Source organism: Microtus ochrogaster, chromosome 16, assembly GCF_000317375.1.
Source record: "Microtus ochrogaster isolate Prairie Vole_2 chromosome 16, MicOch1.0, whole genome shotgun sequence".
NCBI lineage: Eukaryota > Metazoa > Chordata > Mammalia > Rodentia > Cricetidae > Microtus > Microtus ochrogaster.
Genome location: NC_022018.1, coordinates 52,477,912 through 52,492,836, shown reverse-complemented (window position 1 = coordinate 52,492,836; position 14,925 = coordinate 52,477,912). Strand labels below are relative to the sequence as shown.

The 14,925-nt window shown below is 44.2% G+C and overlaps 1 protein-coding gene across 1 annotated transcript in view; it reads left to right on the top strand.

Moving 5' to 3' along the window:
• Positions 1 to 6: 6 nt before the first annotated feature.
• Positions 7 to 14,925, top strand: part of LOC101983540 (constitutive coactivator of PPAR-gamma-like protein 1) — a gene marked incomplete at its 5' end in the record, with an annotated part of 84,686 nt that continues 69,767 nt past the window's right edge. Inside the window, 1 exon segment of the mRNA XM_026783022.1 lies at positions 7 to 441. Coding sequence (XP_026638823.1) covers positions 7 to 441 — 435 coding nt within the window.

The following is a 14,925-nucleotide window of genomic DNA, read 5'->3' as shown; positions in this document are numbered from 1 at the left end:
AAGCACTGTCCGAGCGCCGTGGTGCCGGTGGAGCTGCAGAAGCTGGCCCGGGGCAGTCTGGTGGGCGGCGGGCGGCAGCGGCCCCCGCAGACCCCGCTGCGCCTGCTGGTGGATGCCGACAACTGCCTGCACCGCCTCTACGGTGGCTTCTACACCGACTGGGTGAGCGGCGGCCAGTGGAACCACATGCTTGGCTACCTGGCGGCTCTGGCCAAGGCCTGCTTCGGCGGCAACATCGAGCTCTTCGTCTTCTTCAACGGTGCGCTCGAGAAGGCCCGGCTGCACGAGTGGGTCAAACGGCAGGGCAACGAGCGCCAGACGGCGCAGCAGATCGTCAGCCATGTCCAGAACAAGGGCACGCCACCGCCCAAGGTCTGGTTCTTGCCACCGGTCTGCATGGCCCACTGCATCCGCCTGGCGCTCATCCGCTTCCACGTCAAGGTGCGCCTAGGGCCGGCGGGCCGGGGTCTCTCAGGGGTGGGTCTGGGGTCTCTTTGGACCCGAGTCAGAATCGGGCCTGGTGCCCTTTGGACTGGGATCCCTGCGGGCTTGGGTCAGGACTAGGGTCTGGGGTCACTTGGGCAGGGGTCAGAGTTGAGCTCCGGGCCTCTTCGTGCTTGTGTTTGGGCTGGGCCTGGAGTTGATTGGGTAGGGATCGGAGTTGAGCCTGAAGTCCCTTGGGCCAGGGTCAGAATTGGGCCCGGAGTCCCTTGGGGCAGGGTTCAAGGCTTGGCCTAGGGTCCCTTCGGGCTTGGGTTTGGGTTGGGCCTGTGGGACTTTCTTGGGCCAGTGTCAGGGCTGGACTAGTTCCGGGAAGCCCAGCCTGGCCCAAGCTGAGTCTTGGGTGCCCCTGCCTGTGGAAGGCCAGAGAGCAGGTCTCAGGGGATCTCAGGGGGCTCTCTCGGGACACTTGCATGTCACCGCCTGGAGCAGGATGGATGTCGGGCCTTTTAGGCCCGGCGTGGTTGAAGTCCGCCCACAGCCATTCCTCTCCACTTTCTCTCTGGTCTGCTGTGGGCCCATAGACTTGTGTATAAGACAGACACTTAGGCTGGTGGACAGACCCCCACCCTAAGTGGGACTGGTGGTGTCATCTCCAACCTCCTCAGTCTCTTCCTTTTTGGAGGCTGGCAGGCCACCCGCTGGTTTTAGACTTAATTGTGTACGCATCTGTTGAAATTAACCCGCTCTTTCCCAGCAACAGGTTTATCTTGGAAGCGTATAGAATAAATCGTGACAGTGGATCGCCAGGGCCTTAGGGACAGGTAGATGAAAATAGTGATTGCCTCCAAAGCTGTGAGAGGGGAACCTTGTGTCTAGGCCCGTGCTGGTCTCCAATTCTGAAGGCGGACCCCCCCTGCTCCTCTATCTCTGAAAAAGATATTTGGAGAAATTGTCTATGGTAGAATTTTGGTATTAGATTTCGAGGAACTGTAAAATTTGATGAGATGGGATCTTGTCAGTTCTGTCTGTCTGATGTGAAGGTGGTGGTTCAGAACCAGGAAGAAGAATTTGGGGGTCGTTTGGCAAAGGCACAAGATTTTGAAAGCCATTTTTTTCTGCTGTACAGGAAGCATTCAGTGACCTTCAGTGGGCCCCAGTGGGTGGGTAAGGAGAGCTGCACGTTGTCAGAAAGCTCTGCAGCCAAAATTGGGCCAGAGGAGAATTTAAGGGCCCAGCAGTTGACCGAAAACTGAGCACCTAGCTGGTCTTCAAAAGTCTGGATAGCTTGCATTTTCATGTTTTCTTTAAAACACTTATTTGGGGGGTGGGGAGGATGAGGCTGTTTGAGTATTAACAGTTGCCTATGTCTTCCAACTTGTTCCTTTCTTTGGAAATTGAGCTCGAGTTGAAAGTTTTAGACTGTCTCCTCTTCCTGATCATCCTTGCTGGCAGTGATGAGATGGTGGTAGTTAAGCCTAAAATGATTGCGGAAGTCCCACCCAGGATCCTGTTGCAATTGGTGAAGTTGTGTTTAAGTCTGTGGGTGGAGGCGGCTGGGAGAGTGGTGATTGGCCCAGGAGCGTGGCAGATACACAGCATGTCATTTCTCAGCTAGTTCGTGTGAGAGGTAATGTGTGCCTCTCACTCTTTCTCCGTAGCCTGGGGCTCTGGGAAGGGGAAAGTGCAGCCCTCCCTCTGGGATCCACCTCTAGTGCATAGCTTGAAAAAGGTACTGGTTTAAAGTTTAGTGCTGGCAAGTAGCATTTAAGACAGTGAGCTTTCTTACCTGTTTTTGCTAATAACACAGGGCTTTCTAACATTCAAAAAAACGTTGAATATTCATATTAGAATATTCATTAGAATCTCTGTGTGTGCGTTCTTGTGTGCTTTTACCTTTTCGCAAAAAATGTTGAATTCTTCTAAGTTGTAACTTTTTTTTTAAAACAAAACAAAACAAAAATCAGGATCTCATTATATAGCCCTAGCTGGCCTGGAACTATCTATGTAGACCAGGATGATTTCAAACTCACATAGGTCCTTTTGCCCCACCTCTGCTCCTGAGGCTGAGATTTAAAGGTTACACTGTCATAACTGGCCAACTGTAACATCTTTGGGCCCTTGTGAATGCCTCTCATTCCAAGTAGGTACTCAGGATTTTGACCAATGTAGTGGGTGTTTGGAAGCTTGGAAAGTTGAGGCAGGAGGATCCCGAGTTTGAGGCTAGCATGAGCTTTAGGGTGAGAACCTGTGGTCTTCCTAGCAACCTCACCGTTTTGAGAAACGCCTAAGAAGTTTAGCTTTTCAAAATTTCTTAGCTGCCAAGCAGGGTATCTAGGACATTGTGTAGAATGACAGGAGAATAGTGTTGCCTTTTCTGCCTGAAGAATCCTTTATGCTCTCTCTCAGCCTGCTCTAGCCTTTGCTGATGTAATTCCAGTAACCCCGGTTGTCCATTTTCTCAGCTCTGCTTGAGGAGAGAGCGGGTGAAGAAGAAAGTCTGCTGGAGGCAGGAGCACCATTAATAGCAAAAAGTGACAGCAGAGAGATGTGAAACTGCAGAAAGCAGACAGAATTGTGTGCTATTTTTAAACAAGAAAACAACCCTGTGTAGTTGGGTATCCCTGGGAGCAGTGCAGCATTTATTCTGTGAGGATGATTTTGAGGGGCTGGGAGATTGCAGGGACCCACCCGGATTTGATTCCCAGTATCCTCATAGTGGTTTCCAACTATCTGTAACTCCAGGGATCCAGGGGATCGGACGCCCATTTCTGACTTCTGCAGGCACCAGGTGCGAATGTGGTGTGCATAGATACAAGCAGGCATAACATTGACACACATAAATCTAAAAAAATTTTTTAAAGTAATAATATACATGTTTTAAAAAGGATGATTTTGAGTCATAAAATTACCTTTAGTGTTCTCTGTTTAAGGGTGTGTGTGTGTGTTAGATTTTTATTTTTGAATGCTCATAAAAACTTGAAACAGTATGAGCTATCACTACATAGCTGATAGAGTGGGTGAATAAGAAAGGCTATCAGTACCAGGTGCTAGCAGGTTCTGAGCATCTGGAAATGGGCTGGCAGTTTAGTTTATTACCTGTATGGCTGGTGTCTGTGCACCACTTTTGTACCTGGTTCCTGCAGAGGTCAGAATAGGACATTGGATTTCCTGGAATTGGAGTTACAGATGGTTGTGAACCACTATGTGGGTACTAGAAATTGAACCCTGGTTCTCTGGAAGAGCAGCCAGTGTTCACTACTGAGCCTTTTCTCTAGTGGTAGTTTCTTACTAAGCATACATGTTCTAGCAAATCCCATTAATGGGTATTTTCTTAATGAGACTTTATTCACATAAACACTAGTATTTGGCCTGGGGGTGTAACCAGTTACTAGAGTATTACCTCATTTGTGTGAAGCCCAGGGGTCTATGCCCAGCATTGTATAAACTGGACATAGTGGCACACACCTCTAGTCTCAGTACTTAGGAGGTAAAAGCAGGAGGTTCAGATGTTCAGGGTTAACCTTGGCTGCATAACACTTAGGGCCAGCCTGGGCTCTGTGAGACCCTGTCTTGGAAAACAAAACAAAACAAAACAAATAGCAGTTGGGGAAGTGGCTCAGTTAGTAATGCCTGCTGCAAAAACAAGAGGCACCCATAGGAGAAGCTGAGCTGGCCCTGTGCAGCCATAACTCCAGTGCTGGCAGAGTGGGCATAGGAAGATCCCTAGGTTGCTGGCCAGTAAGTTCCCTGTTCAGTGAGAAACCCTTTTTCTCAGAGGTAGAAAGTACTTGAGGAAGGCATCCATCATTAACCTCTGGCTTCCACACATCATGTGCATGTGGTTGCACGCATATGCACGCACACACACATACACACGAAGCTAGGCTCACAAAGTGTGATTCTCTTTATATGACCTTCTCTGAAAGAGAAAGCCATAGGGACAGGAGTCTAGGAAGGAAGTGGCTGTGAGAGTCTAGCTCGAGAGGAGAGAGTGAAGTCGTGTGTTCTCTTCTGGTGATGATAACATTTAAAAATCAAACTGTACACCAAAGCTAAATAAAAATTAATTTTGCTGTATGATAATTACTACTTCTTAAAGTTAGATAAGTGTTGGTAAAGAAATTGATACGAATACCTATGCATATATTATATTGTGTAAAAACATTCCTATTGCAAAAATACAAAAACCATCTTTTTCACTTTTTTAGTGTTTTTTTAAATAGGATATCTTTTATTTATTCTTTGACAGTTTCATATTTATGAGCCACTCTTTCGGTCATCTCCATCTTCACCTCCCTCTTTCCACTCCTCTGCCTTTACTAGTGTTTTATAAATTGGTGGGGAGCTATAATTTCCTGTCATATTTATTTAGAGAAATCCTTTTTGATTTAGAGAATGCTTCTTTGATAGAGTAATAACTATGTTTTTAAATTACTTTCAAATTTATTTATTTTGTGGTGGTGGGTTGTGTGTGTTGGGGGCACATGCGGAAGTCAGAGGACAATTTGTTTCTCTCCGTGTGGGTCCCAGGATAGACTTGACTGCAGGTGCCTTTGTTTGCTGGGCCTCCTCGCTGGTCCTAGGTGCATGTTTTGCAGTTAGTGGCTCTCTGTGACCATTAGAAGTTGGCTTATACTTGAGATAATTTTCTTGTGGACCTTACACAGCATTTCTTGAACTTGGCATTTGCTGGTCACTGGGAGAGCAGCCTTTGTGTGCCTTGAGTCATGGTAACCTTTGAAGCCTCAGGGAGTGACTTGTGTTTATTTGAAAATCTTGGTGACATTAATTCACTGGTATTGTCTAAACACCTCTCCTACCAGACTGGAGGTGTAGGTGTGAAAGTTTATCCTGAGGTTCCTCAGACCTCATCCTGAGTTCCTTCCAGTGGAGCTTTGGTAATTCAGTGCTCTGGTCTGTTTATGCAGAGTTTACACAAAATAGTGTTCCTGTTTTTAGCCAAGCCAAGAAAACACCCTTGTCTTTAGGGCTGATGATCTTGTGGCGAGGAGTAACCAGTGTCAGCCTGGATGTTTACTGGTCCTTGTTCACATTCGCTCCGTTCGTTGTTTAGTACTCAGTATCTTACTGGCCATTTTACATGGCAAGAAGCAGCATCTACTGGCTTAGTTACAAATGGGGACTGGGCACCCTGCAGAGGGAAGTGCAGGCTAAAGTCAAAAGTCCAGTTCCATTGTATGAGTACTTTAGGGGTGTGCCTAGTGCTCACGCCCTGGGAGCAGGTTTTTTGCAGTTACAATAGGAGCAGCAGGGTTTCTATGTAGAAGAAAATCATGCATCATTAGATCCAGGGAACTAAGAGCAATGCTCAGGGACCTTTAAGTAAACAGGAAATACAGTACAGAATTCACTCAAACTGGTCATCCATTAAAAATAAACATTCTTCTCTAGTATGTCAGTTTTGTAACTAGCCCTGTGCTACTTAACGACAGGTAATTTCTTGAAATATTCTTAAACCTAACTGGTGTAGCCTACGGGCTCTTTATATGGAAACCTGTACAGTGTGTGACTGTAATGAACACTGGAGGCAGTTTAGCATAATGGTACTTACAGCTCAAAACAGAAAAGGTACAGTAGAAAGCTAGAGATAGTAGAATATGCTAACACTGAAATGTTCCAGGGCACATGGCTGCAGCTTACCACTGCACGGGTTGGTAATTTTGTAAGCTAAACAGTATTTATTTCATTTGTGTGTGATACATATCCATAACTAGACGTCTGAATTTCTCCTGCTTTTTGACTGTTATGAAAAAAATTAGTAATGTTTCTATGAATGTGGTATGCCAATGGACATGTTAGTGGTATTGGGTAGTCAGGACTTCATGCTTGCTAAGCAAGTACTTTATCACTAAGCTACATCCAGTCATATATTTAATTATTTCAAAATTGTTTTATTGTTACCACAGTGGCTACAGAAGTTATGTTTTCTTTCACATGTTATACTACACATTATCAGCATTTTTAAAGTGTAAAAAAATCTTTTTGTCTATATATTTTTTAATTAATTAATTAATTGAGACAAGATCTCTCTATTTAGTTCTGGATGTCCTGAAACTCACTATGTAGACCAGGCTGGTCTAGAACTCACAGAGATCCTCCTGCCTCTGCCTTTGCTTGTACCACCATGCCCCCGCCTGTAGTTGTCTTTTTAAAGTAGTGGTTTGTAGTTTGCCTAGCCTTCGCAGTTGCTATAACTGCCCTCCCCCTTTCCTCTTCTCTCTCCCTCCTCACTTAACTTCCTATCTCCTCTCTTGTCTTGTCTTGCCTTGTCTTGCCTTTTTACTTTTCTCTCCTCCAGATAGGATATCACTGTATATAGCTCAGACTGGCCTGGAGCTAACTGTGTAGACTAGGCTGGCCTCAAACTAGTGGCAGCCTTCCTGCTTCAGCTCCTGGGATTATAGACATGAGCCACCACGTCCAGCGGCATGAAAGTCCTGCAGAGCTGTGCATCCACATCTCCAGATAGCCAGATTTTTCAAGTAAACCAGAAATCCACATTCTATTCAAAGTTATTCTACTTAAGAACTGTCAAGCCAAGCAAAACAGTACTCTAGGCTAGATTCAGCTCTTGAGCACCGGTGTGTCTGAGCTCTGATTGTTATCTGTTGTCCTCATCCAAGTCTCTTTTTTCAGAGTCCCACTGTCTCTTCCCACCGTGAACTCTCTTCAGTGGTCAAAACAATTCAGAGACTTTCCCTAAAGGCCAAAGGCCGTGGGGTTTCCTTGTTACATGTTCTTTTTTCTGGTGTCCACTGTCATGTGAGGGGTATCCCATCCATGTGCTCATGTCTGACACAGGCCAGTCTCTCACGGCATGTCTTGTCTCCCTGACCTACAGACCAGTGGTCCCCTCCCCCCTTCCACCAGCCAGATTTGTTCTCCACACTCCACACCCCACCAGCTATGTCTTTAACTTGTCTCTTGGTTTCTCACTTTGAATTTCTGATTTCATTGTTGTACTACCAGAGCACAGACCTGATAAGCAGTGCCAACCCCTTCAAAGCCTGTGTTCTGTATTTCTTTCTGGATGTCTTCCCCTTGCCTTCTACCTTTCCTTTTCCCAAGTCTGCAGTTTTAATCTCACCCATCCAGGTTTGAGCCTCAAGATCACTCCCATCAGTCTTCACCGCTTCAGAGTCACCTGACCGTTCCATCTCCCCTTCCCCCCACAAGTCCCTACACTAATGACACGTGTAGCGCCACAGTCTTTCTCACCTCCTCCTCATTCCCAGCATCCCTGACACAGAAGGCAACCACACAGCTGCTCTGCAAACCCGTTGGCAGGTTCTGAAACCAAATTTTTGGCTGTTTATTGGCATTTAAGAAGTGATATAGACTCAAATACAACCAGAATCTAGAAGTGTGAGACACACTAGGAACCAGCAGCATTTCCTGTTGGTAGGTCAGCGTGACCTCGAGCTTCCACAGTTACCTCAGGTCATTCATCGTTCACACCCTGTAGAGCAGCCTACCACATCTTCAGGGAGGCCTCTTGTCGCGTTCAGACTTGACTAAAGCCATTAAGAGTCCAGCTCTGTTCAGACTTGTAGACCCTTCTGCAGCCCTGGCCATTATATCTCCTGCTTCATGGTTTGTACCATCCCTACCTTATTTATCTGTTTACTTTTAATTCTATTACCCATCTTTCCTGATTTCTGTCTCACATAAGTTTGTCAAACTTATACTCTCTTCAAAGCCTGTCTCAATACCACCTTGCTTCTTGGGGTATGTGTGTGTACCCATGTGTGTGCATTTGGAGGCCCGAGCAGGACTTGGGTATCTTCCTGTATTAGTGACTACCTAACTGCTTAGAGACTGGGTCTCTCAGTGAGCTGGCAGCTTGCTGTTTTGGTTAGGCTAGGTTGGCTCATCTTTGCCCTTCAAAACTGGGTTACAGATGTGTGCAACTGTGAGTCCTGGGGATTTGACCTCAGGTCCTTTTGCTTGCAGAACAAGCATTCTTTCCTACTGGGCCATTTTCACAGTCCCAACATTCACTTAAACAAACAAACAAACAAACAAACAAAACCAGGGTCTCACTGTGTAGCCCTGGTTGGCCTGGAACTCCCAGAAATTTGCCTATGTCTGTCTCTGGCGTGTTGGAATTAAAGGCATGTACTACTATGCCAGGCTTTGTTTTTTTCTATGTAGAATTGTCTGGTCCAGAACTTGCTATGCAGACTAGGCTGATGTTGGCCTCACAAGTGCTGGGTTTAAAGTTTGTACCACTACGCCAACATTCACCCTTTAAAATTAAAATATTTACTATGTTCTTTTATATAGCCAGAAAAATTTTATTTTCTTTCAATATTTGGATCAATATCCATTTATTAAAATGTGTTTTCTTACGTGTTCTTTTCTGTTTCCAAGGGCTTAATTTTATTTAATGTTTACTTATTTTATGTGTATGGATCTCTTGCCTCCATTGTGTGTGTGTGTGTGTGTGTGTGTGTATGTATGTATGTATGTGTGCGTGTCTGGTGCCCGCAGAAGCTAGTAGAAGGCATCAGATTCCCCCAGGTCTGAAGTTACAGATGGTAGTGAACTGTCTTGTGGGTACTGGGAATCTAACTCCTGGTCCTTTGGAAGAGCAGCCAGTGTACTTAATGACTGACCCATCCCTCCGGCCCTGAAAAGGACTTAATTTTAGCAGCAACTGAGTGCCTGTTACTACTTGTCATAGACAGTGAAGGGAATTGAGAATTAGGGAAGCCTTTTGAAAGCTTGTACTGGGTTAGAGTGTTGAGGTAAGTCTTTCATGTTAACATTTAGAACTTTTTTTCGTGCCATGAAATGACATATTTGTGAAGGCTTGGGAGTAGTTATTAGCTAGGGTTGACAGATAGTTAGTTGGCAGTGTCATCAGAGCCCCCAGGGCAAAGGGTGTTAACTGGGTAGAGGCCAGGGATGCTGCTAACATTCTGCAGTGTCCAGAACAACTCTCTGCAGCAGAGAGTTATCTATTCTCAAATACCAGTGCTAAGTCAAGGAAACCCCGATGCAACCAAATCCAGCGAATCTAAGTTGTAGGGCTTTTGAGGCCTTTGTACGCCAGGAAGAGAACTTGAAAGTACAACTCAAGTTTCTAAACTAAAATATACATTTATATATACACCCTGTATTTAAAATATTTTAGACCTATATTACCCTTCATTTTAATTTACTGAAATTTATGGAAAGAAGCTAATTAATATACAGTACACATTCTGACTGCAGTAAGCAGTTAACTATAGGAGTAAATGTCAAAAGACCGTATATAAGGAAAGGTATTTTAGAATGATTAGGCTATTTTCTTGGATTTGTAGAAAGAATTTCAAAACAAGAAACAAGCAAACAAAGCAAACCAACAAAAAGCCCCCAATCAATTAGATATAGAAATGAACCAGAGTTTGGGTCTGGAGCCATGGCCCAGTGGTTAAGGAGCACATACTGTTCTTTCTCACAGAGGACCTGAGTTCTAATAGCACCCACATTTAGCAGCTCTCAACTGCCTGTAACTCCAGCTTCAGGGCATCTAACATCCCTCTGTCCTTCTCACTCATGCAGGTATATACATGTATACATAAATAAATAACAAAAATATCTTTTTTTTTTTAAAGATTTATTTATTATGTACACAGTGTTCAGCCTCCATGTATGCCTGCAAGCCAGAAGAGGGCACCAGATCTCAGTACAGAAGGTTGTGAGCCACCATGTGGTTGCTGGGAATTGAACTCAGGACCTCCGGAAGAGCAGTCCTTGCTCTTAACCTCTGAGCCATCTCTCCAGCCCCACAAAAATATCTTTAAAAATAAACGAACCAGAGTTAACATACAGTGTTTTAAAATTCTCCAGATGGCTGTGTAGCTTATCATTTATTTTGCTTTTCCCCCTCCCCTATGGAAAGTAAGTTTATGAGGACCTTGGCTGTGATCAAGCTCCTAGAACAATCCCTGGCTTATTGTAGTTGTTTACAGACTACCTGCTAAGTGTGGCACACTCAACTCTGTAGCTTCCTCCTGCAGGCTGTGTGATAGGAGGAAGCAGAATTTCTTTTCAGCCCAGAGTCAGTTAATTCCAAAGGTGACTGACTGAGCTCATCCCAGCCACCTGGTGCCTGGGTTTTATCTTACAATAATCCTTTTATGCTTCTTAACTCAAGATGTACACTGTTGAGAAGGCATAAAAGAGGACTGTGTAGGTAAACTGGCTGCTTCTGCTTTCTTTCTCGTTGCTCCTGATTTGAGGCATTATGGGGGAAGTGTGGGCTGAGCTGCCATTGAGAGACAGCTCCATTTTGTGCCCTGGCCATTTGGTATTTATTTTGCTGTTGTCTCAGAAAAAAACAAAAACAGCAACAACAACAACAACAAAAAACCAAACAAACTGTTTTTTTGGGGGAAAGAATGGATCTACCATGCTCTTGTCATTTTGCCAGTTAGTATAGTAGTGCCGTAACAGGAGGTTCCAGCCACAGGGCTGATCCCTGAGGTCCAGTGTGCTTCTGTCTTTGGAACTAGAGCCCATCCACAAAGAGCCGTGGCAGGTCCACTGAGACAGCTGGGGCTTCTCTAGATCCTGCCCAGAGTGTATGAGTTTGCAAACATTACTGTGGTAAATTGTATCAATTTAAAATTCTTTTTTTGGAACTCTTAAAATTAAGTTTTGGTATTTCAAATTTTGGGATGAATTTAAAATCTTGTCATTTATTTGTTTATCTAGATACAAGATGTTAACTGAGTCTTTAGGTGCATGTCACTGTGCCCAGCTTAGAGTTAGTTTAACAAAATAATTCTATTAAGTTTTAGCTGAGCTATTTGGAGGTTTTTATAATCGGCTATTTTAAATAGAATCCTTGTGAAAATACTATGATGTCTTGCCAGGTTTTTTAATTTTTTAAAAATAAAAAAATTAACTTTCATTTCTTTTATATCTACTCCCTTTTTTTTTTTTTAAGAAGGGAAAGGAAGCAAATTTATTACCACATAAGCACTGAGTCAAACTGCAGTTGTGTAACAAACAACCTGCTAAAGGAATTGAAAGGGGGAAATCATACCCTTTGGTTGCCTTTTTACAATTATAGTATGGTACACATAATTTGCCACCTTAACTATTTTTTTCTGCATATACATGTGTGTAGTGTACATTCTTGTGTGAGCACATGTGTATGTGTACATGTGAACACCAAGTGATGTTGAGTATCAATCATCTTTTACTGATCTTCACCTTCTGTGTTGAGGTGCAGGCTGTCTCCCACTTGAGGGCTCCCCTAGTCTAGCTAGCCAGCTTGCTCCAGCAATCTCAGCTCCACCTTCTGATCACCGTAATTACACATGAGCCACCGTGTACGCTCACAGTTACGTGGGTGTGGGAGATGGGCAATTGCCAGGCAGGTGCTTTACCTGGTGAGCCAACCCCCAGCCCTGATGTTGTGTCTTTTTGGGCAACTACTATGCTGTTGTTCACACTTGCTGTACCGCTTTATGTTCTTACGCATGCTTGCCTGTGCTTCTTGTCTGTTTTTGAACAGCAGCCATCCTACTTAGTATGGTTACTTGGGTGTAGTTTGCATTTCCCTAATAACTTGCCAAAGTTGTGCATCTTTTTGATGTCACTCCTTTTGGAATTCTGGCCTAACTCAAACAAATACTTTTCGTTGCTTTTAGGACCATTGCCTTCTATTCTTGTGGAATAAATGAGTTCTGTAAGATCTGCTTGGTCAGTTGTGATTGCAGTTTCCCTAGAGGGAGAGATTGGAATGAATGCTATTACAGTTATATCTCCCCTTTAAAGTCAGAAACAATAACCCACCTCACCAGACTGGAATTGACAATTGGATTCGATTTGTGAGTTGGACGAGGGCAGGAACAGAAGCCAGGAGTGAGTTTCACCACCTGATACTTACAGGCTGGACTTCTGTGGGCCTATGTCAAAGCTTGTTGCTTTATCTTATAAGCAGAAGAATTCAGGTTCATAAACATCCTCTATGACCAGACTAACTTATATCTTCTCTGTTGGCTGGAGGATGGGTTAATTATTCCGTGAGCTGTCATATACAGTGTGTTTTTCTCTATGACATGTCCTGGTGCATGAAACATTTCAAGTGTTTGTTACCTGAAACGATTCTGTGGGGTTCACATGCAATGTGTCTAATCATCCCAGCTTCCCTGTGATGAATACGGAGGTCCATCAGTATTAAGTGGGCAGTTTACCACCTGCTTAGCAGGGGCCTAAGACTGTGCTTTCCCTATAGTTTAGGAGCTAGTGACAGCGCTGCCCCCAGGGCTGTCTCTGTGTCTGCTTTTCACAATTTATAGTAATAATACTTGCTAGCTAATCTTGGAAGTCATTGTTTTTTATAAAATCAACTTTGACTTATTTGTCCCTCTTGTTTTAATGTGTCTGTGTGTCACTTGTGTGCTTGGTGCCCATGGAAGCCAGAAGAGGGCATTGGATCCTCTGGAACGTAGTTATAGGCCGTTGTATGTACTGGGAACCAAATTCTGTTTCTCTGGAAGAGCAGCCAGTGGTCTCAATATCTGAGCCATCTCGTCAGCTTATTCATTTTTTAGTTTGTCTAGTGCCAAATTAACCCAAAATTCTTTAGTAGATTGATAGTAGAATAAAAATAACCATCCTAAGCTAAGAAGGTACTTTCTTGACAGCGAAACCAGTACATTTGCTGCCACTTAAACCTTTCATCATTAGCCTTGCTTGCCCTGCTTCTTGGGAGGGTTTGTAGCTCTCACCTGCTGGCTAAGGCAGGCATCGTGTGTGGGTCATTGGCCTTGCACTCAGCTGGAGCTGAAGAATATTGTTTCTTTGAGTGTGTGCAGGAGTTTTGAATTGGAGTTTCACTTCTTTGGTGGGAAACTTGCCCCACTTCTAACACAGCAGGTGGTCTCAGTGGCTTCTGGCATGGGATTTTTAATGATGAAGCAGCTCAAATCCAAGTCTAAACCTTAGAGATGGGTTCTCTCTGAGGAGCTCTGAAGGCTTAGTTCTTTTGTTTTATGCTTTCTGGGGTTAACGGTAACAATATTTTCAACGTTGCATCTCATAGACTTCTTTGTTCGCTTATTTATTTATTTATTTATTTATTTATTTATTTATTTATTTATTTAGAGGCAGGGCTTTTCTGTGTAACTCACTCTGTAGACCAGGCTGGCCTCAAACTCTGAGATTCACCTGCCACTGCCTCCTGAGTGCGCCACCACCACCACCTGGATTCTCATTATTTATTACTCTGTGTGTGTGTGTGTGTGTGTGTGTGGTTTTTTGAGTCAGGATTTCTCTGTATAGCTCTGGATATCCTGGAACTCACTTAGTAGAACTCTTTAGAGATCCACCTGCCTCTGCTTCCCAAGTGCTAGGTTTAAAAGGGGACACCACCACTGCCCAGCTATTTATTATTTTTTAAGAAAGGGCCCTGCTATGTAACCTAGACTGTCCTTGAACTTTCAATGCCTTGGCACACTGAATGATGAAATTATAGACATCTGCCACAAACTTGGCCACATACGTTTCCCCATGTTGGGATTTGAGTATCTGTGTGAGTATGTGCCCAGGTGTATGAACCAGAAAAGCATGTTGGTGCTTCCTCTAAGCACTCTGCCTGTTCCCTTCCGTGCAGGGTCTCTCCTTACACCCGGGTGTCCTTGGCCAGGCTAGAAACCAGCAAAGGCCAACTGTTTTCCTGTCTCTGTCCCACTCTGCCCAGGGTGGGGGGGGGGTGGAGTTAGGGCTGCAGGCATTTGTGGGAATGCTGGCTTCTCATTTGGGTGCTTGGGTTCAACTCTGGTCCTCACTATTGCGGAACAAGCACTCTTCACCACTGAGTCATTTCTGGCCTCAAGCTTCACAATGTTTATTCGCTCCTAAAAATGAAATTAACAAATTTATGGAGCTATAAATACATGAATTTTATTGTATTGCTCCCAGGCTCATCCTGGGAAGAGTAAAAGCAGGAGAAAAGGAAAAAGTAATGATCACCAGAGGAGGATGCTCCTGTTTGTCCTACTCTGGCTTCAGAGCACTGAAGCTCTAAGACTTAGTTTGTATTTGTATGTACATATGTGTGAGTATGTGTGTGCATATGTATGCGTGTGTATGTGGAGGCCAGTGGTCTATGTTCAGTGTGTTCCTTTTGCTTTTGAGACAGGGTCTCATTGAAGCTAGAGTTCATCAATATGGCTGGTGAGCTCCCAGGCATCCTCCTGCCTCTTCCTTTCTCCTTAGTGTTGGGATTACAGAAGTTCTTTTACATGAGTTCTGGAGATCCCAGCTCAGGTTCTTGTGCATGTTTAGCATGCACATCACCGAGCCACCTTCCCAGACCTTAATTTAAAATTTTACAAAAATATAATCCAATTTATTTAGAGACAGCTGAGGCTGTCCTTGATCTCTTGGTTGTCCTATTACCACTTCCCAAGTGCTGGGGTCATAGGCAGATGCCACCGTGCTGTTTTTTTCTTTTTT